General features: G+C 41.6%; 1 protein-coding gene across 2 annotated transcripts in view; it reads left to right on the top strand.

Annotated features, from left to right (window-relative positions):
• col25a1 (collagen type XXV alpha 1 chain) overlaps nt 1-18,252 on the top strand; it is a 144,405-nt gene extending 126,153 nt beyond the window's left edge. The window contains exons 16-36 of one of the 2 annotated variants that reach the window (XM_030076969.1): nt 67-111; nt 2,198-2,260; nt 3,624-3,692; nt 4,461-4,505; nt 5,221-5,265; nt 5,685-5,762; nt 7,027-7,071; nt 7,654-7,698; nt 7,970-8,050; nt 8,133-8,195; nt 8,348-8,398; nt 9,163-9,189; nt 10,203-10,283; nt 10,699-10,734; nt 11,333-11,386; nt 12,046-12,099; nt 12,664-12,690; nt 13,012-13,065; nt 14,610-14,696; nt 17,441-17,479; nt 17,947-18,252. In XM_030076969.1, coding sequence (XP_029932829.1) covers nt 67-111; nt 2,198-2,260; nt 3,624-3,692; nt 4,461-4,505; nt 5,221-5,265; nt 5,685-5,762; nt 7,027-7,071; nt 7,654-7,698; nt 7,970-8,050; nt 8,133-8,195; nt 8,348-8,398; nt 9,163-9,189; nt 10,203-10,283; nt 10,699-10,734; nt 11,333-11,386; nt 12,046-12,099; nt 12,664-12,690; nt 13,012-13,065; nt 14,610-14,696; nt 17,441-17,479; nt 17,947-17,949 — 1,092 coding nt within the window. In that variant the 3' untranslated portion in view covers nt 17,950-18,252. The remainder of the gene's footprint in view (nt 1-66; nt 112-2,197; nt 2,261-3,623; nt 3,693-4,460; nt 4,506-5,220; nt 5,266-5,684; nt 5,763-7,026; nt 7,072-7,653; nt 7,699-7,969; nt 8,051-8,132; nt 8,196-8,347; nt 8,399-9,162; nt 9,190-10,202; nt 10,284-10,698; nt 10,735-11,332; nt 11,387-12,045; nt 12,100-12,663; nt 12,691-13,011; nt 13,066-14,609; nt 14,697-17,440; nt 17,480-17,946) is intronic. The other variant, XM_030076970.1, reaches the window with a different exon arrangement.
• Nucleotides 18,253-20,580: the final 2,328 nt, after the last annotated feature.

The raw sequence follows: 20,580 nt of genomic DNA, 5'->3' as shown, positions 1-20,580 counted from the left end.
CTAGCAGTGAGGCTTGACTCAGCTTAGCTTGGCTTGGCTGTAACATGTCACACTTTTCCTGTGTAGGGAGAGCCAGGACTTCCAGGGCTGCCTGGGCTTCCAGGGATAAAGGTAAATGCTTCGCTGTTTTCATCCCCAGTTATTCCCCCAGTCTTGTCCCTGTCCATCCGCTTCAGCCCATCTCTCCCAGCGCTCAGCCAGCCCGTAACCAAACTCAGCTGACCCACACATACAGTTACGCCTCACGTATGACATCCTGAAACCCATCCTGACCATGTTGTTATCTTGCTTCTCCTGCTGTGTGGGATTCATACCTAGGCTGCAATGTAGCGCTTGCACATTTGAGGTTTTAAGCAACGAGCTCGAGCAGAAATGACTCACAAGTAGAGTTCTCATCGGGCCTGAAAATTAAGACCCGACCCGACCCGGGCTCGACTGGGCCAGCCCGAGGCCCGACCCGACCCGACTAATTAGCCGAACTTTAGGCCCGACAGCCCGATAAAGCCCGAAAAAAAAAAAAAAAAAAAAAAAAAAAGCCGGTCGGCCGCGGCACCATCAGTCGGTATCAGGCAGCTCACCTGTCAGATCCGGCAGACCTGACGGGTGGGCGCGGTATCGGACGGTGCCGCGTCCGGCCCGCCAGATGCCGACTGATGGTGCCGCGGCATGTGCGGGTCAATACATAGCAGAAACCGTCCCTGCTCCGAGTCTGCCAGCACAGCGGGATACTGCTGCAACTCTCTCACTTGTTTGCGCTGCGCTCGCACAGCTGGTTGTCTGTCACTGAAAGTTTAGCCTCCAAATCCAATCCAGTCTCTCACTCTCTCCACCAGTCACATAAAAATGAAACGTCACAATCAATAACAGAACACATAATTCTATTTTTTTATTTAGAAAAAAAAAAAAAAAAAAAAAAAATCCCCCACAGAACCCGAAGCCCGACCCGACCCGCCCAATTCACGTAAATTTTAGGCCCGACCCGACCCGAAAATGTCGGGTCGGGTCGGGTCGGGTCGGGTTCGGGCAGAATATGAGAACTCTACTCACAAGGGGGAAAAAAACGTATCTGTGATGAACAAAGCAGAAGTCGCCAAGAAAAGTGGCTTGTTCAGATGGTGAGAAAAGTGGCCTATAAGGTAATGAATAGAATCGCTGATCGTAATCTGCACCCCTGGTAGGTAAACACTGCAATCCACATCTAAAAGAGCCTCATCATTGTTGAAGAGAGGCATTTTCATTTTACTTAGTCCTAGGCTTTTTGTTTTGTAAGTACACAGATAGGGATTATTCATTTGCTGTAAGAGAAACAGATACGCTAGAGGTACACAATGTTTCACAGTCATCGGCATACTTCCAGTATAGCAAACTCCTCAATGCTCCTCACGGTCATCAGCTTGACATATACAGCACCTGAATGCAAGGAATGCTCAAACGGACACAATGAGATAATGCCTGTTGCTGTTTTGTTTCTGTTTTTCCCTTTTGGTATGCTTGTAACCTGCTGGCCTTGTAAAAAGCCTTTCATTTTATGTACTCCTGTTTTTACTTAAGGGGCCTGAATGCTTGATGGAATCTAACAGCATTTTGCTAACTTAGCACTCATGAGGTCTGAGCTCAGCTTGCACTCTGGTCTGCGCTGCATTCTTCCTTGTTTATCCAGTCACAGTTTGAGAGGCAAGTGTCCATTGCCATCCCGAAATTCTTCAGGGTCCCTCATGTCAGTGGGAAGCATTAGTTGCAGATGGTACAGTATGATAAAAATGTTAAAATGACAGTGAAATCATCATAAGCGGCAACGAATTTGCCTTGCGCATCAACTTAAGCAAAACACTTTTGCAAACTCTGATGACTTTCTAACAAGAGCCTGCTTAGTCAGAAATTACAGCTTGAGAAGGCTCATTCAAAGAGGGGAATCGCTGTATGTGAAATGAGGGGATAAATTAACAAGCCACTGGCATTGATTATTTGTGTTTGTGTGTGTGTGTTTGTGTGTATACGCGTGTGAGTGCAAGCATATGTGCATGTGTTTGTGCATGAGTGTGTGTGTTTATATGAAAGTACGTGCATGCTTGTCTTTTTGAATTTGTTTTCCCATGCATCACATGTGTTTGGCGCTCATTATGAGTGGGTGAAGGTAGTGCAACACTGATATAAATACCCCGTGGAAAAATAAATTATATCTTGTTGATTATTCCAGGGCGAACCTGGATTCCTTGGTCCCCAGGGAGAGCCAGGGCTTCCAGGACTCCCAGGAACGAAGGTGGGTGGCCAGTGACGAGCGCTCATCACGTATGCACACATATGTAAACTACAGCCGTCGCAGTCATGCAGAACAATAAGAAAGACGCAAGAGCAAGAAAGCGCTTAGAGCAGCACTCTGAATGTTTCAAGTCAATGACCAGGAGATGCAACAGCTCTGACAGATTGTTACAGCCCATTTTATTGCATTACTGTCAGTGCGATAATGACTGAAATCACTAATCTCTCCATTGCAAGCGCCCAGCATCGTAAGAATCAGCTAATCTTGTAGTCATGACTTTATCAGACTGCAGAGCCAGTGCTGATGATGCAGCCACACTGGAATTAAAGTTCCCATTGTCCCATTTCGTTTTCCATACATCGACAGTCAAGATGGGGTTTTTCTTTGTCCAGTGTCACGTCGTGTGTCTGTTTCCTAATCAAATGTCATGGTCTAGAAGAAAAGAATTTATCTCTGGAAAAACTTGGTAACTACATTGTGTCTTTGTTCGCCGCTGTTGACACATCTGAGGCTTTTCTCGGTTTCTACCTCGCTGTTCATGCCCAACCACTGCAGAGCTGTGAAGGGGACTACTGTAGATGACAGTCTACCAAAGAGTTTGAAACATTTTCAATCGATGTAACTTAATTCTCCAATTATATGCATCTAAATTACTATTAGTAAGCAGCTGCTTAAAGAGACTAAGACAGGAAATGCTCTACGGATCCAAGCGTGCTGGACAAGGAGCGTGATAAATGATGGCGAATATGGGCTCTAACTAAATTATACCACATCGCCCTCTATTGGCCTTTTTGTTGTGAATTCATTGAGGGAATTGGAACATAAGGTGTACAATCTGAATGAACAATGAGTGCAGGTCTCAATGAGCACTTTGCTCCCCCAGGTTCAAAATAGAGGAGGAGGGAAGCTTAATGCATTTGATTATTTTGGGGCCTTGTCAAGGGTCACAAACCACCAGACTCTTCTTTGTTTTTGGCGGCATATTCATAATGAAAGGTTATGCTGATTCAGCATTTGTAAATATCCATGAATGACCATGGAAACCCATTAAGTAAGCAGACTGTTAAGAAACATCAGACCAGGAGAGACCACAGAAACCACAGTCATGTGATTCAGAAAGTTTTTCACCAAACACTGACAGCAGCTCTGCTGTTCAGAAAGAGCTAAGAAATTAAACTGATCCTTGGTCTGTAGCTCTACTCTGGTCCACTAAATCAATGTTCAAGATGCAGACACACAGTTATTTGTAAGTTACCTTTTATCTGACCCTCTTGAGTAAAATGGCCAGATATGTGATCTGTTACCGGGGCGTGTGCCAGTTTACATATCAGTACATATTATTAATGTTATTATGACGTTATAGGGTGAAAGAGGGGACCGCGGGGCGCCAGGCAAGGGTGAACGAGGAGACATCGGACCCGTTGGACCAAAGGTCAGTGTGTACATGTATGGAATGAATGTGCATGTCTTTTTTTGTATGTCCTTTTGTCAAAGTAAAAGCTGGCTCCATGTGTTTAAAGAGACTCTTGCTCTCAGCTGCTCTTTGTACTCGTGTGGCTCAGTGGTTGTTTGCTGCCATCTATAGGCTCCTCAGTCTAAGCACACAGTGATGTTCATAGAGCCCGATGTCATGAGTAAGACAAAGCAGAATCCATTCCCAAAGCACCGGTTTCACTCTATTCATCAACTATTCAGTCGTTTTAACAAAGAGAAATGAGTATACCATTATAGCCAATAATGAGTTCAAGGCCTTCCCTGGGGTCCAAGTAAAGTAAACCAAATATAAATGAGTTTACCATTGTTTATGTCTGGCGCTGACCTGGCAGGTGGTTTCAGCTCCAGTCTAAACTGAGACAACCCTTAGCTCTGTTTCATATCCTATTAGAAACCCCAAAAGAGCAACCCCTCCATTATCAATGATGGAACTCAAATAAACACTCTCTCCATTGCTCTGTGGTTATGGCATATTAAAAGCTGCTTCATTTAGTGAAGCTTACCATGCTGCTCTCCGGGGAGGCATAAGAGAAGCTGATGACATTTGCTTTGTCAAATATGCATGAGAAGTTCATTGACTTTATGGTGAAGTATATGGGCCGAATTCCATAAAGAAAGCTGTTATAATCATATGTGCATGTCTAAAGGATGAATTTTACACATAGCGTCCATCAAACTCTACTATTTCTGTTGACTGTGATGGCAGGGATCACAAGGAGAGGCTGGTACACCTGGCCCTAAAGGTTCAAAGGTAAGCATGGAAATAGACAACAATATTAATATTGTTATTGTTATTGTTATTAATGTTATTAGTACAACTGAAAGAAGACCGTTTTAACCCTTGCAATCTCCACTATTAGATGATATATCTGTTATTTAAGCCATAAATAGTATGCAGCATTTAATTGCTGGCGGGATAGCCAAACATCTGGGACTTCCAAGTCAGCCTTCAAACAGTGTCCAATTCATGTGCTTGGAAATTTAAACCCCAAAGACAAAAAATGATAAACAAACAGATGCCTGCAGCTTTGCAAGCTGGAGAATTGCTCTTCAGGTTTGCACTCCACTGAAGTACCCTCTAGCTGTTACTAGCAGCGGTAGTTTGATTATTAATGGTGATGCTGTTGTAGCTGGTATAATTTGGTACATCCCATTTATGGCACACTATGCAGGCTGTAAATACTGCAAAAAAGCTTCAAAAATGGAAATTATTAGGAATTAGGAATTGATCAGTTAATTAACAGCAAAGCAGCAGAATTATGTTGTACTGAATACCATTCAATTTGATGCAAAGAGGTATGACATATTGTGATATAATGATATGTTATATGACAGCATGTAGAAGCCCACTTTATGCATTTTTACATTTTAAAAAGCTTTTGGACTCTGTTGGAAAATACAGTTAAATAAGTAATTTTAATTCAGTTCCTTTTATGAACATTTCTTTGTTTATCATCTCACTTTAGGGAGAAACTGGAGATAAAGGAGACTTGGGATCTGGTGGCCCAAGGGTACGTGTCAGCACTTGGGAAAACAAATGACATGTCTTCAACCCTCACTGCACACTGAGGAGAATCAGCTCAGCTTTCATGAGTTCAGGATTGTGCATACTATATGTAGTATACTGATGAATTCCTGCTGTCGGCATACATTTTAAATCCCATATCAATGTTGGATTCACATTATGTTGGCACATAGTGCGAGAGGGAGAAGCACATCAGCATTTGGCAAGCAACCACCAGGGGGCAGCATTCAAACTAATCTAGTGCTCTTTGTGGTTTGGAGCTGGCACGCAAGTTTCAGCATACCAAGCGTTGTGCACGATCTCTGATAGCATATATGAATCAAGTTTAGCAGGTTTTGGATACAGTAGTAAATGAAAGCACATGTGATGTGTTTAAATGTGTTTCCTAATGTCAACCATGTGCAGGGGCCCCCTGGGCAGAAAGGAGACCAAGGAGCCACTGAGATCATTGACTACAATGGAAACATCCAGGAAGCCTTGCAGGTTAGACACGCCATGGACTAAGACTAAGACATTTCCCCTCTAGTTGATGCATGATGTTTCAGAATACACAGCCACAAGATCAGATGTTCAGTAGAGTAAAGTTAAGCTTGTACAACTCCTTGTGCTGTATTTTGTTAAGTACTGCAAGCTAAAAGAGTCAGAGTCAGTCTCTTTCATGTGTTATTGCCCCACTCCACATTTTCTCATTCTTCTATCTCTGGCTTATAAAAGCTTTCATAAATTTAGACCCCATTGAAGCGCAGGGCTCTCTAATAATCATTACTATTTAAGGCTCCATTTTGTTCAGATGATAGGCTAATTACCCTTGTTTATCTGTTCAAATATATGCTGACACAAAGGTCTTTTTTGCTGAGTAATCTCTGCAATCTTCTCTCACCTCCTCCTCCCCCTCGCCTTCTTTGGCCCTCTGCAGAAGATTACCACTATTACAGTAACGGTAATTCAGCTCTATTGTGTGTATTACATCATCTCCACAAGCGATGCACCTTTGTCCTCGCATGGACTCCAACCCCAAACCCAACCCTGATTTTGCCCTGCCCTGTTCCATTTGTGCTTTCTCACCCAACAACTCATATAGGCCTATGTTTGCCATGACCAACCCTGGAAGCAGCCTGAACGGCTGGTTCTTTAAATATCACTACAAACCAACCCTATGAGAAAATATTTGTGCCTTACTCTGATGAAATGGTATCCTGAGTTAAAAGCAACAGTGTGTGGGTTAATTCTATTCTAATTCATGTTATATGAATATTACCACCTTGAAGGCGCGTTGGACTGACTTTTGATGTAAGACATGTATATTGCAGATAAATCCTGTGCAACATTTTGAGGAATCATTCTTGTTTACTGAAACTCATCCTGCCTTAGCAAGGTGTAACACTCCCATCCTTTAATGACAATCCTTATTATCTTCCTCCTCCAGCTAACACATTTATGATTTTAGCATGTGGCTTGCAGTTAAGTGTAAAATCATGTCCTGTCATTATCGCCTGTTAATGATTCCTAACATTTATTCTGTGTCGTTTGCAAACCATTTCAGTGCGATAGTTCCATTGCTGTTGATGAAGTGCGAATCACGACTTTGTCCATTTTCACCACGAATGTCTTGAGGCCTTGCTGTTCCTAAGATGAACTGACATCAGTCTGACATCAGCCCAAATCAAAAATATATTTGCTGATTTGAATTTAAGAGAAATTAAATCTCTTTCTTTCTTTCTCCCGCTCTCTCTTTTTTGTAATTTAGGGTCCCCCTGGGCCTCCTGGACCAATTGGGCCGCAGGGTATAAAGGTACCGAGAATTTCCTTTGAAATGATACAAACTGTGCCTCTTTAGTTTTGTTTATCCATCTAAAGTGTTGAACTTTTTCCTTGTGTGTGAATTTCATGCTATAAAATATATTTGAAAAACAACTTTTCTATTTGGAAATTTCACACAAATGACACCTGAGAGGTCAGATGATGAAGTTGGAAAATATGAGAAAAAAATTGCTCTCCAAAACGTGATGCAATGATCCTGCCTTGAACCTTTAACCTCCTCACCATGGAGAAAAAAAACGACCTATGTTTGAGCCACTGAAATGGACTCTCCCACAGCTGTTGTGCTTACTTTCCTCTTTATTCTAATGAAGAAATTAGTAATAGTTTAGCGAGTGTTTTGTAGAAGGTAGCCAAATCCACATTCTCCTTTTGAGAACGTCCATGTTTGTGTGTCATTTGTCGGGCAACCTGACAGACAACTTCACATTCTTTACCTCATAAAATCATCTGTCTTGCCTGCTGTGCACTTGCAAGTTCACTGATAGGGAAATGTTATCTGCTTCTCATTTTGTGTGTGCAAACATTATGATGTGCATTGCTTTCTTTGTCTTAGGGTGATCAGGGAATGCCTGGCCTTCCTGGACTGGACGGTGAAAGAGTGAGTTAAACTTGTAATTTCATTTATGGATCAATTTGTGTGATTTGCTTAAATCAGTCAACTCTAGAATAATGTGAAATTATTTTTTTACATGAATATGTAAATACATAAGATGTAAGATAAAAGCTTTGTACAAAAGTAACAAGCAACAATTCTTCTGTGCCTTTTGCCTCATTCAAATTGAGACATTTGCAGCATTGTCCTCGGGGTGAATAGTTAAAACAGTCGTGCATTTATCGTCTGTGTTTAACCTCTAGCAATTTTCCTTCAGGGCTACAAAGGCTCCAAAGGAGACATGGGAATCCCTGGTTCCTCAGGAGAGAAAGGAACAACCGGTTTGCCCGGCCTACCAGTAAGAATCCACTGTAGAAAACACTGTGGCTGTCTTACTGCAGTGTTCGGTAGAGTACAGTATTAATGCTCTTGTTCCTCAGGGTGTCAATGGAGTGAAGGGGGATAAGGGAGATCCAGGCCTGCCTGGTCCTGAAGGTCCCTCAGTAAGTCAGTCACCATAAACAGACTAACAAATGTTATTGCCACCTTTCACAAAGCCTTATTTTGTGCTTATATTGTGAAATGCAACCCAACAACAATAACCTCAATGAAATATTAATTATGATACTAAAGTATTTACATCTAATATTTGCAGATCATTGGTCCTCCAGGGCCACCGGGGCCCCACGGTCCCCCAGGTCCCATGGTAAGTTTACCCCTTTAAAAAATTACATTTTGTCAATGTAAAGGTTATACTGCATCTCCTCAGGTGAACACATACACACACCTGCCTATACAATGAATAAAATTAATAAAACATACATGCAAATGTCCTACATGTCTCAGCAGCTCTGACTATATCAGTGCCGTAGGTGAAGCACTAATGTGTCAACACTGCCTGCGGTGAATCATCCACATCCATTTATAGCCGAGTGTTTTTCATTCCTGTTGTTGCAGGAACAAAGCAGACAGTGCGGTGTTGTCTCTGCCCACTCATTAGTCACAGCAGCCTACACAGCATATACAGTGCTATAGTTCACACTGCAGCACGTCCACATTACAGCTGCACTGGAAGTCTCAGCGCTGACATGTTGGAAATCCTCCCTTTGCATTTGCGCTGACCTTTGCTTTTCAGATTCCTTAGAAACATGCTTATGCATCTTGGCATGTTCTCTTGAATAACCTCACTGGTCAAAAGACAGATTATTAATAGCAGTTGGTGTCATACTTTCTTGGGGTAAAGACACAAGGAAAGTCATTACAAAAGAGACATTCTCAATACGTTCAGTAAACCCCCCAAAAAATGGAAATGGTTAGTTAGCTACTTGGTCCTACTTGGTAGCACACACTACAACTCAGTATACTGTGATTGACCACAAATTGCAAGGGTAATTTAGATTAACAGATTAACAGTAAAATAAGCCGATTCCTATATAATCTAATATGTTGCCATGTACACATTTTTTTCAGGGCCCCCATGGCTTCCCTGGACCAAAGGTAAATCTCAACAAAAAAGTACAAAGTGCCACCTGCTGATGCATTGCCAACATTCTGGTCAACACAATCACTGAAGCAAAACAAACATTAGTATGATTGCCAAGTATCTTTTCTTGACACACGTTATTATTTCCAATGCCGTGCCAAGAAACTGATTCGTGAGCCCTCAGTCACCTCAGTGAAAATGTATACTGTCTATTATGGATGATGTATTGATCATCAGAGTCATAGAATTTGTATTAACTGGTACAAGTGGTGGAGTGTCCAGCAGCAACCCTGTTGAATTTGCAAAATATGAGAAAAAAATTGCTTTCTAAAACATGATGCAATGATCCTGCCTTGAGCCTTTAACCTTCTCAACATGGTGAAAAAAAAACAACTTATGTTTGAGCTACTGAAATGGACTCTCTCCCATAGCTACTGCACTTTCTGTCCTTCCTCCTTGAAGAAACTAGTAACAGTGTAGCGAGTGCTTTGTAAAAAGTAGCCAAATCCGCACTGTCCTTTTTTGAGGATGTCCGAGTTTGTGTGTCATTTGTTCTCCTGGGTTTGACTTGAAAAACCAGCGCGTGAAAGCAGTTCTGTTTCGCACTTTGACCGGGAAGTTCCAGATGTCAGACTTTCCTGCATTCCATTTCGCTTGGAACTCGGAAAGTTCCGACTCGATATTCCGACCCTTTATCGTTTCAGGGCTTTTGTGAGGAAAAACACGACTGCTTCTCGCTTAAGCACAGCACCTGTGTGCCGACTGACATTGTGTTAATCCACTAACATTAACGTATGAATAAAGCCCTCTACAAAGGCGTTATAGCAAATTTCCATCACATATTAAATGCATATCTACTAAAACAAAGTTTATGTTCAAACTGGGATTTTTTATTTGGACTGCCGTTCAGTCGGACATTTGAGTAGGATCTGACTTCCAAGCACAATCAAATGCAGGATAAACATGCGAGTAATGTGTGCATCCTTTCCTCGTTCCTGATCCATCTTTTGTTAATCGTGTCCTCAAGGGTGAAGCTGGATTGCATGGCACAAAGGGTACGCGTGGAGAGTCAGGACACAAAGGAGACCGTGGACCCTTGGGTCTCCCCGTAAGTGCTTCATACAGTCATGCACCATGGGATTTCCCCAACCAGTTTCACCCTGTCCTTCATGCCTACATCCATCTCATTCTCCTTAGAAATCCTTCTTTCCTCTTTCAGGCCTCTGGTCAGGTTTCTTGTTCATGTGTGCATTAGTGCACAAATATATTTCTGTGTGTGTGTGTGTTTGTGTGTGTGTTTTCAGTATTTGTGTCCTTCTGCCTTCTACATGCTCTGTCTTCATCTCCATCTGCCTGAGCTCACTACTTTTTCCAGCCTCCCTGTAACGTACAGTGTAATTTAGCTGTTGTATACCCTGCCATCAACCTGTCCTAATAACGGCAATTAAGTGTCTGTTTTCACTGTGTTCATCTGATACTAATCCCGCCTTGTTCATGTCACTCATACCTCCATAACCACGCAGGGAGCCTCCGGCTTGGACGGCAAGCCTGGACTTAGGGTGAGTTTCATGTGACCAAGAGGCTTCACCACCCAATCCCCGTCTCCTCCTCTCACCCTCCATGCCGCCCCCCTTTTCCCCTTCAAAGTTGTTATTGACATCACCCATCCTCTGAGTAGGTACTGTGTTTCGTTGTGACTCAGTAGAAAGTTATCGGGTCTTGATATAAAAAGTAGGCTTCGTTAGTCGAATTCAGCCGTGTTGAGTTGAGCTCATCAGATCGTTAACGAGTACGAGAAGCTGTGACAGCAGGCATCCCAAGGCTCTCGTTTGTCCCGTGTGCCATTAACTCAACTCATTAACACACACTCATACATTAACTGTGTCAGCAGTATAAATGTCTGTTGTGGCCAGTGCATGTCAACTAGCATCAGTTCTGTTATAGATCCTGTGTGTCAGTCGCGGCTCAATCCAGAATCAAATAGCTGTGGGTGACACTTGTATGAGTTTGTACGATATTGTGCAAATCAGGATGCTGAACATGACGTCTGCGTTCTACCTGGTGTTTGATGGGAAAATCGACACTATTTTGAGAGAATTTTAGTATTGTTTTCAGATGAGGGTTGTAAACTCACCATGATAACGCTGCTCTCTGCAGGGCATGGATGGGCCTGTGGGGCCAGCTGGGCCCGCTGGACCGAAGGGTGACAGAGTAAGTGAACACTTTCACTCCATCAAAATAGCTGCTGTTTATGCTACAAAACATTATATAACATAAAATATATGTTATATAATAAATATATATAATGTATATATATATATACATTTTTATGAGGTCATTTGTTTTCACCTCTTTACTGCTGATACTGTACATGATAAACCTTAATTTTAAGTATTTTTACTGGTTGAACAATCTAAGTAGCGTTCTGAAATATTAATTTGATTGAGCATTATTTACTGTTCATATTGCTATTTTTTATATATTCCTTGTTTATAGTGTATATATTGCTTGCTGCTATTTATCATCTGTCTATACTGTGAATTTGGACATTGCCCGCATCTATGCACATTGTATACATCGATCCACACTGTTTTTTTTTGGTTTTTTATCATCTATTTATCATCTGGGTGCTATTTATTTATCATCTGTTTATACTGTAAATTTGCACATTGCCCTCATCTATGCACATTGTATACATCGATGCACACTGGTTTTATTGTTGTACTCTGTGGATACTGCTGAAAACTGTGAATTTCCTTCGGGATGAATAAAGTATCTATCTATCTATGTATCTATCTATCTATCTATCTATCTATCTATCTATCTATCTATCTATCTTATGTGAACGTAACACTGACCTGTTTATTTAGGGTGAGAGAGGAGCACAGGGGGAACCAGGACCAAGGGGACCTTATGGACTTCCTGTAAGTTTGTTGACAAGGATACACACATATTCAAGACATGTCTCTACACAAATATTACATATACAACATATCTTGAAATGAACAGCCAACAAAAATCACCAAGAAGCCATCTTCCTATCTTGGCTTGTCCAAGATAGTCTTGGACCAAAAGCAGCATTAAGTTACAAGTAATGTTTTGTGTGTACACTAAAATATCACATTCTATAAAGCACTATCTTAAATGTTGGGAGACAGATAAGGATGCTGTCTGTCCCTTTTATGTTTTGCTTAAAAGACTACGCCGTTTTGGTCAAAATACCCTTTTCTCAACTTAACCAGAGGTGGAAATGGTATCCAACATCTTGTCTGAGTCTGGATAAGTCAGAAAAGGCGTATTTTGCCCAAAACTTTGGAGTATTCCTTTAAACGATAGAAACTGGCATTCAAGAAAATGTATTTACACACACTGCTCTAAGTAATTGTACAAGATATTAACTATTATTTTCTGCTGCAGGCTTTAATTAACAAATCAAATGCATGTTAACTACCAGGGTGATGGTGACACATTTACCTCTTGATTTGCAGGGAGCTGCTGGGACACCAGGCTTGGATGTAAGTATCTGTAACATACCATGTCTACTGTCCGGTTCCTAAACTATGCGTTTTCTTTTCCTGAAATATCAGAGACACATAATATCAAGTTTACAAAATTGGTTATTCCCTTGTTGCACATCCCTCCACGTTTTCTTTATTGCTTTTTACTTTTTCGTCTTACCCACCGTCCCCTTTCCAGCCTCTTCTGTCATGTTTGTCACTGTGTGTATTTAATTAAAGTTCAACTCTGTCCGAGGGGAAAGGTAACCTTCTTTTGTCTTAGTGAGTTCAGTTCCCTTCCTGAAGCGAGAGTAATTAAGTGGAGTTGTACTTTTACAGGGCTTGCCAGGCTTAAAGGGAGAGAAAGGAGACCTTGGTGAAAGAGGAGAAAAGGTAGATGTAGAAATGCTGTATTGGCTTGTCAATTCCTTAACATTGCAGCAAAGGACTGATGTCAATGGACCGAGACTGTGAGAGGAACTGTAGAAAATATATATAGTTACTATCCTGGGCTGTAAATTCTTTCCCCCTTTAAATTTATTGTGGTATAAATGGTAGTTCTAGGGGACGGAGTAGGACGGCATTCATTTTTGTCAATCTCATACTGAAACAGTATTTGTTTTCTGTATCCTAGTGTCCATTGTCACAGAGATACTGGACAGGCTTCAATTAGGATTCAATTAAATATTTAAGTTTGACATTTTTGGGCATTTTTGCCTTTTGAATAGATGTGCTCACCAACCAGGATCTTGCTTATATAACAATTGGATAATGGCTCTGTGTAATGTAAAATCGTCTCTGCATAAAATGTCATCCCCAGTCCTCTCAAACCAACTTTTGTTCTCCACCATCGAATGATTTGCCATCTCATTTCTCATTGAGAACCATGAGTCAAATCACATTTTGAGACATCCAAAAGTGATTTCTACACATTTTCCTTATCAGTAACAAACGGCACAAGCTGTTAAATAAGATCAAGTCCATTGACAACAGGCAGTTTCAACTCACCTTTGTGTTCTTTTCCACTGTTTCCATGCATGAACTCGACACGTTCAACATTTCAGTTCTTTGTGCTCTTTAACCCGGTGGTAACCCCGCCCTTGTTTGTGTAAAGAATAGCGTGGCTTTTTGAATCTGCTTTCAGCGCTTAGTCTGTCTCCATTATGCTGACTAACACTTTTATCATGTTTCTTAGATGTTTAATTTCGCCGAGAAACTGTATCCCATTCCTTGGCAGATAAAGATTAATATGATTTGCCTTGTTCACATCTCCAAACTCATTAAAAAGCTACTTCTGTTCCAGGTTATTTACCCAGAACTGTCAAAACTGACTTTGACACATTTAGGATGATGTTCTCTGTAAATGTTGCTGTTGAAAAGACACAATAAATGAATGCGAGCCGGTGTAGGGGAAGACGGTTTTAATTGTGAATAATGATTACGGAGCTCCTAAAACCCTTGCATGATTGACCGATTTTCATTTTCACTGATTTAAGAGAAAATTTGATATTCAGACCTTGAATTGGAGAACTGTTTTGTTCAGTATATTGTCTTTTATTCGTGCATGCACTGAATGTCAGACTGACGGGATACAGTTTTAATTCTTTCAGTTTTAAATGGATTTCATTAATTCTGTCCCTCTGGAGGTGTTTTCCCTGCTACTCTTTTGACTCCCTTGTGCCCTTGACATCCCTTTGGTGACCGGCTCTCTTTCCACTCCCTCCTACACTGCTCCGCTTCCTTCCCCTGTACTATCTCTGAGGAATGTTTTGGAATACCCAATTCCATCTGGCATAGCCTCCTATCTAACATTGACCCTGTCTTTTCTCCTTTGTGGACCATAGCCTCCCTTTTTTAATCTCTCCCCTCCTAATAGCAGTGCTGTCCCAAATGTGATCAAAAGTGATTTTAACATAACCGAACCATTGTATCCACAGGGGGAGAAGGGAAAGAAGGGCAAAAAAGGGCCCAAGGGCGAGAAAGGAGAACAGGGTGCCCCTGGATTAGATGCGCCCTGCCCATTGGTATGTCACAGTTGTGAGCTGGAAATCACCTCCCAGCCATGTAGAACAGTGCACCAGAACAGGGAGGAGCACCCCGCGGCCCAGCTGACACCCGGCCTCCTGCCCCAAGAATGATAAAGTCACCTGACCCAAACAACCTGAAATGACCAGTTCTCTGAAAATCTGCCCCCACGCCAAAATGTGACGTCACATGCACTCAAACACAAGCGCATGACGGCGAGTTGGGCTGGATTGTGGTATCAGCGAGCTCACGGGGCAGCTCCTCCCTCGCCCCCACCCCCACCCCCTCCCCTTGCGTCCTCCTCAGTGGACGGATGCACGGGACTGGCGTCGTCCACCTGTCTCCCAGTAACACTCCTAGGTCATCTTTACAAACAGGGTTTCCGGGGCTTTAAGGGTGAAAAGGGGGAGCCAGGGCAGCCAGGTCTGGACGGGCTGGATGCCCCATGCCAATTGGTACAGTATTTCTCTTTTTCCTCCACCTCTTACCCATGCATGCCTCTCACCAATCCTCACTCAATCAAAACCATGCATGGCTTGGTCGGTTGACAAGCATGTACACTGGTTCAAACACACCCGCCCATTTTTTTTTTTTTTTTAATTAATACCTACCTAAATGAATTCCACACAGGCATGTCAGTCACACCTGATCTTGCTCACAACTCCATTTTCCCTGAATGAATCGCTCCCATCTTTTCCAACATGATGGCACTCCAGGGCAAGAAAGGACTAACTTTCTGACTGCAAGCTGCCCACTTTATTTATAGATTAAACAATAAGATATATACAACGAATATTTATGTTGATGCATTTGATACTGAAAGTGAATCCCTCTAACTAAATCCTTCCTTACCCTTTATTTAAATAAAAGAAAGTTCTGCTTAAATCCTGTTCCCCTCCAGCTGATTCGTAGGTTCTCCTTTAACTTGATGCTAACACAAACTCCTTTACTGAGTTGCCCATGCGGCAGACGCATGGACCCCCTTCTCTACTCTTTTAACTCCCTTTTCCCCACTTGTATTTGTACCAATTGGGCCAGACCATGTCCAAGGAGAGAAGATCAGAGACTCAGTCAAATGCTGCCCCAGACCTATTTAAGTGACGACATGAATGGTTCCTTTATGCCTTTCAAGAGAAGTAATGTTTTCTGTGTGTAAAAACAGTGCTGCGTGGTGCATAGAGGAACCACATTCCTTTAGAAATATGAGTGTTATGGATGAACTGGAACTCATGTGCCTCAGTATGTTTGCTTTTGCAGTGTCATAGGGATCGATCATGTTGACATTGATTTAAAGAGTTGATACAGTCACACAGTGGCACAACACTCATACATCACAACTGTCATCAGTAAACGCCGTCACCTCATTGAATTACATTCACATTCATTGATTTACATCAGATATATTAACTTTATTTTAAGCACCAACATATTACCTTGCATGAGACGTATTTTGCTGTGAATTACCTGCATGAATGAGAATACACTGTTGCAGTTTTCACAATATTTTATGGCACACAGTTGCATATAATGGCTGAAAGATGCTCTCAGAAACAAGGCAACAGTAAACATGTCATCCTCCATGAATGATGCATCAAAATCTGATGTTGTGTATGACACACGGGTGAATGAACAAACAAACGATGTGGCCCGAACGAGTGTCATTTTGAAAATGCCTTAGTGAGATGCATCTTTTCTTTGGGTGAGAGACCGATGAATAGTCGCCATTGTGGTTGACAGAATGACATTGACAGTGTCACATGCACAGTGATTTACTCAAAGGCTAAAGGGCTCCAGAAGTGCAGTCAAAGGAGTTACTTTCTCATGCTTTTGTATCTTCGGGGTCCTTTATACCCTTTGAAGTGCTCACTTTGTATCCCACCAAACACAATCAAGGACAGTTTGTACAGCCAGTCTGCCTGGTGCCTTTTCCTTCCCTAAAAAAGATGTTGGAGTTTGAAAAGCAGTGTTTCAATTCAAACTCAATATTTCAACTTGGACACAGTATTGGAAAAAGCTATATTTGGACTGTTAAAGCTGCACTATCATTTTTTTTTGTTGTTGTTTTGTCTCTTTGTTTACACTCAACATTATAAAAGATACAAAATAAAATAAATTAGCAGGGAAATGTGAGGGAGAATTGCCTAAAACCCTCCCTGGGCTTGAAGAAGGGCATTCTACAAGCAGCATATTACAGGAAATAATTATTCCAATGACATATATACTATTTATATGTATCTACCAATAACTGTGGAGTACATTACATTAGTCCCCACAGGTCACAAAAAGCACAAATAATGTGAGATGCATCCACAACACAAGTATTAACTCACACAGTGATAGCCCTCAGAAGGTAAACATTTGAATTTGGACAAGCTCTGTCACCAGAAGTCATGTAAATGTGATACTGGTGTCGTGTGTGCATGTGTGCCAGTGGCTTTACCTGACAACACTGTTGTAAATTAGAGAAAAAGGTTGAATCTGCCGCATCTCACACAGACGTGATGGGACTGTTTTCTCTGGTTGCAGGCCTGCTCGGGGATTTATTTTTACATCAACGTTGCACACAGAACATCTTTGAGCGTGTCTTGGCATTTGTAGGCTTACTTAAAAGTGTATTTGTAACATAAAATCTACTTGTAGATACGCGTGCCGTATTCCTATTAACCGTGCACCTTCAAATCCCTGCTTCAGTCTCGAGTGTTTCTAATCAGCGGTTTCTTCCTTGCTGCTCTTCCTCCAACAGGGCCCAGATGGATTACCAATGCCTGGGTGCTGGCAGAAGGTAAGACATTTTAGAGTAAAGCGATAGACTTCAAATCTGCAAATACAGGCCACAGATGTATGGAGTGAACAAAATGTTAAGACCAAATTAAAGCTAAAATTATTTCTAAAATCCTTAATCTGGATCAGGGTATGTAATACAATGAAGTTGATGGATGAGATGAATCAGGAAATGTAGTTTTGACTGTAATCCACCTGCTCTTTACCTTTAAAGAGAATGTGCTCCTAATGTTTTGTGCATTCAGTGTCAGTCTATGTCATTTAGTGTGGTTTCAGTTTCTCACACACTCGGCCCAAACATTTGCATGGGTTTCCTTTCATATAAGTGCCACCTCATAACAATGAGTGACTGTTGTGTGAAAGCTCTCACTGTGTCAAACCAGAATGTAGAATGAAGTTAGAAACCAGTGTGACAACATCTTCCGCTCCATCTTCATGTTGTTCTCTCTCTTGTGTTTTTCTTTGCAGTGATCGCTCTAACCTGAAACGCATGGAGTTTGTAAATAATGCTTCTTTTATGGTATTTATAGTTTTTTTAATGGGAAAAAAAAATCTAAAAGAAAAGAAATCTATGTGTACAATGATACCAAGCGAAGATAGCCGTCCTGAGTTTCGCGTCCTAAGCTGCTTCTACTCACCTCGCCGTGTGGAAAACGTGTGTGTCCGCTCTCTCTCTCTCACATCCACATCGTGGTGGAGTTCAGATCCGTGGCAGAACTTTGTCTCTTAGTCTTTGCATGGCTCAGGCTCGGAGTGTCGCAGCCCGGTCCGATTCACGGAGGGTGAAAGGAGACATGGGAGGATGAGGAGGTGAAGGAGGAGGAGGAGGAGGAGGAGGAGACATTGGAGGGATCTGGACTGGCTCTCTAACACCAAGCACTCGGTGTTTTTGTGTGTTTTTTTGTGTTTTTTTGTCTCAACAAGCTCACCACCTATCCACCATAGCCTAAAAGACTAAAAAAAAAAAAAAAAAAAAAAAGACTCAAAGAGGACATTTGCACCCCTGACCCTGCAAAAAGCATGAGTAGCTTACTGAAAAATATATTTATATGTATTGTACATACATGTCACCGTTTTGTGCTTCTGATATGGCTTCTGCAAAAACAAAAACTAACCTTTTTGCTGTCAACAAAACAAACCCCAGAGCTCCGAATATGTAATTTGTGTCCCTTTTGCTTTTCCTTTAATCTTCCCAAGGGAGTCACGCCATGGCTGGTAGCCTGAAACAAGTCGATCCCCCAGAAAACAAAGCAAAGATGGGCTGTTGATTGTTGTTGCTTTATTGTGGTGAAAAGCTGCAGCGGCGTACGAAGGCTGCAAGGCTTTCACTGTTGCACTCGTGTGGTTCAGCGTCACACCCGTGCCTCCGCTCTGAGGGGCGTTTTCCCAGCAGCCCACAGGTCGCTGGGCAACAGGGATGACTTGGAGGGTTGACTGCACTGATAGGGAAAAAAAAATTAGGCTGACGAGGATTTGAGATGGGACAGGCCTGCTCGGGATCCCTCAGAGCTCGGGACTGGATCACGGAGGAGAGTTCGGAAAGAGTCTCGTCGGTCTCCATGGAGACCAGCCAGAGCATCCGCCTCCAGGTCTACTGAGAGCGTTAACGGAATGCAGTCATGTTTATTTTTAATTCTGATTATTATTCTGATTATTTTTATTTTGAATTTTTACTCTCGTTCTTACTCATTGTTTATATTTTGTGTATGATAGCCTTCGGTGCCTCAAGCTTTTATTCATTCCTTTTTCAGAAATGTACAACTTTTTATCTTTTTTTTTTTATTGAGTTACTGGAATGGTGTTTATTTGCTGACAGTATTGAAAAAAACAACACAAATTGCATACTGTTGTTATGCATTGATTATTGATTTTACTGGATGTTGGAATGGCATCTAAATTACAGCTTCATATGAAAGTGTGGTAAGATCTCGGGCAATGTTAAATGAATTTTAGATGGTCAAGGAAAAAAAAATGCATCCAGCCTCTGGTCTTATTGGAGGATTGAAGAAGCTCATTTTGTTTGTGTGAGCACTCACACACCCCGTGTTGTGATGAATATGCTACTTTTTTGTAAGGGATGTTATTAGTGCTCTCATTTCCCTGCATGAACACAGTCGCCTGGATTTATTTCATGTTATTTTCTGAATATTGAGTATTGAAACTGAGCATCGATTTGGGGAATTATACTGGGAGGCCTAGCGCACAGTTTTGTTTTCACAGGATGTGGTTCTTCTAAGCTGAAAGAGGTCTTTTGATCAAATCTGAAAAATAATAATAATAATAATCATAATAATGTCAAGCTATTTTTGGATGAAGGTTTAGCTGAAAATAGTCGATATTTTCAATTGTGTCAGTAGAAAATGCAGCTGAACAGAGGAAACAACCTCAGCTGGGTTAGTCCGTTGTTTCACAGGACCTCATTTAGTGTCTTAAACACAACAGAGGACATGGTTTTACAGGGCAGGACGAACTGAATCTGACAGAAAAATGTTGGGTTCAGTTGATTTTGGCAACTTCCACTGCTTCATAACTCACAGTTGGATCGGTGGTCAGTTACGTCACATTCCATATCAGAAGGTGCAGCGCCGTGATTTATCGATTGTCATGTTACTTCTGTTCAAAAAAATGTGTTCTGACATAGTAAACGAATATGCAAGGTAGCTCTTTTCTTCAGTATGTCACTCTTGTGACAGATTCATGCGAATATGTCGAGGGGTTTGCTTGGAAGGGCAGATGTGACAAACATCAGCGTTTTATTGTGACGCAGCAACAGGAGGGTGTCAGCTCGGCTATCGGCGTCCCAGGACAGATGCTCGTCCTGACTATAACAATGGTGCTATCTGCTCGTGGGTCAACAGTCGGCACACTATCAGTGGCAAGAACTACATAACAAGTTTCTTTATTGTTGAGTTTTGTATGTAACAGTTTTCAGTGATTTTGTGCATATATTTGTATTTTAAGTGGTACATTATTTATTTTTATATGATTTCTTAAATGGAGGCATTTTGGTTCTTAACAGGCATTCCTTTCCAGCGGCAGTGACTTTTTCTTTCTTTTTCTTTCTTTTTCTCTTTTTTTTTGGGGGGGGGGGGGTTGTATCTG

Source organism: Myripristis murdjan, chromosome 18 (genome assembly GCF_902150065.1).
Source record: "Myripristis murdjan chromosome 18, fMyrMur1.1, whole genome shotgun sequence".
Taxonomy (NCBI): Eukaryota; Metazoa; Chordata; class Actinopteri; order Holocentriformes; family Holocentridae; genus Myripristis; species Myripristis murdjan.
This window is presented reverse-complemented; position numbering and strand designations above follow the sequence as displayed.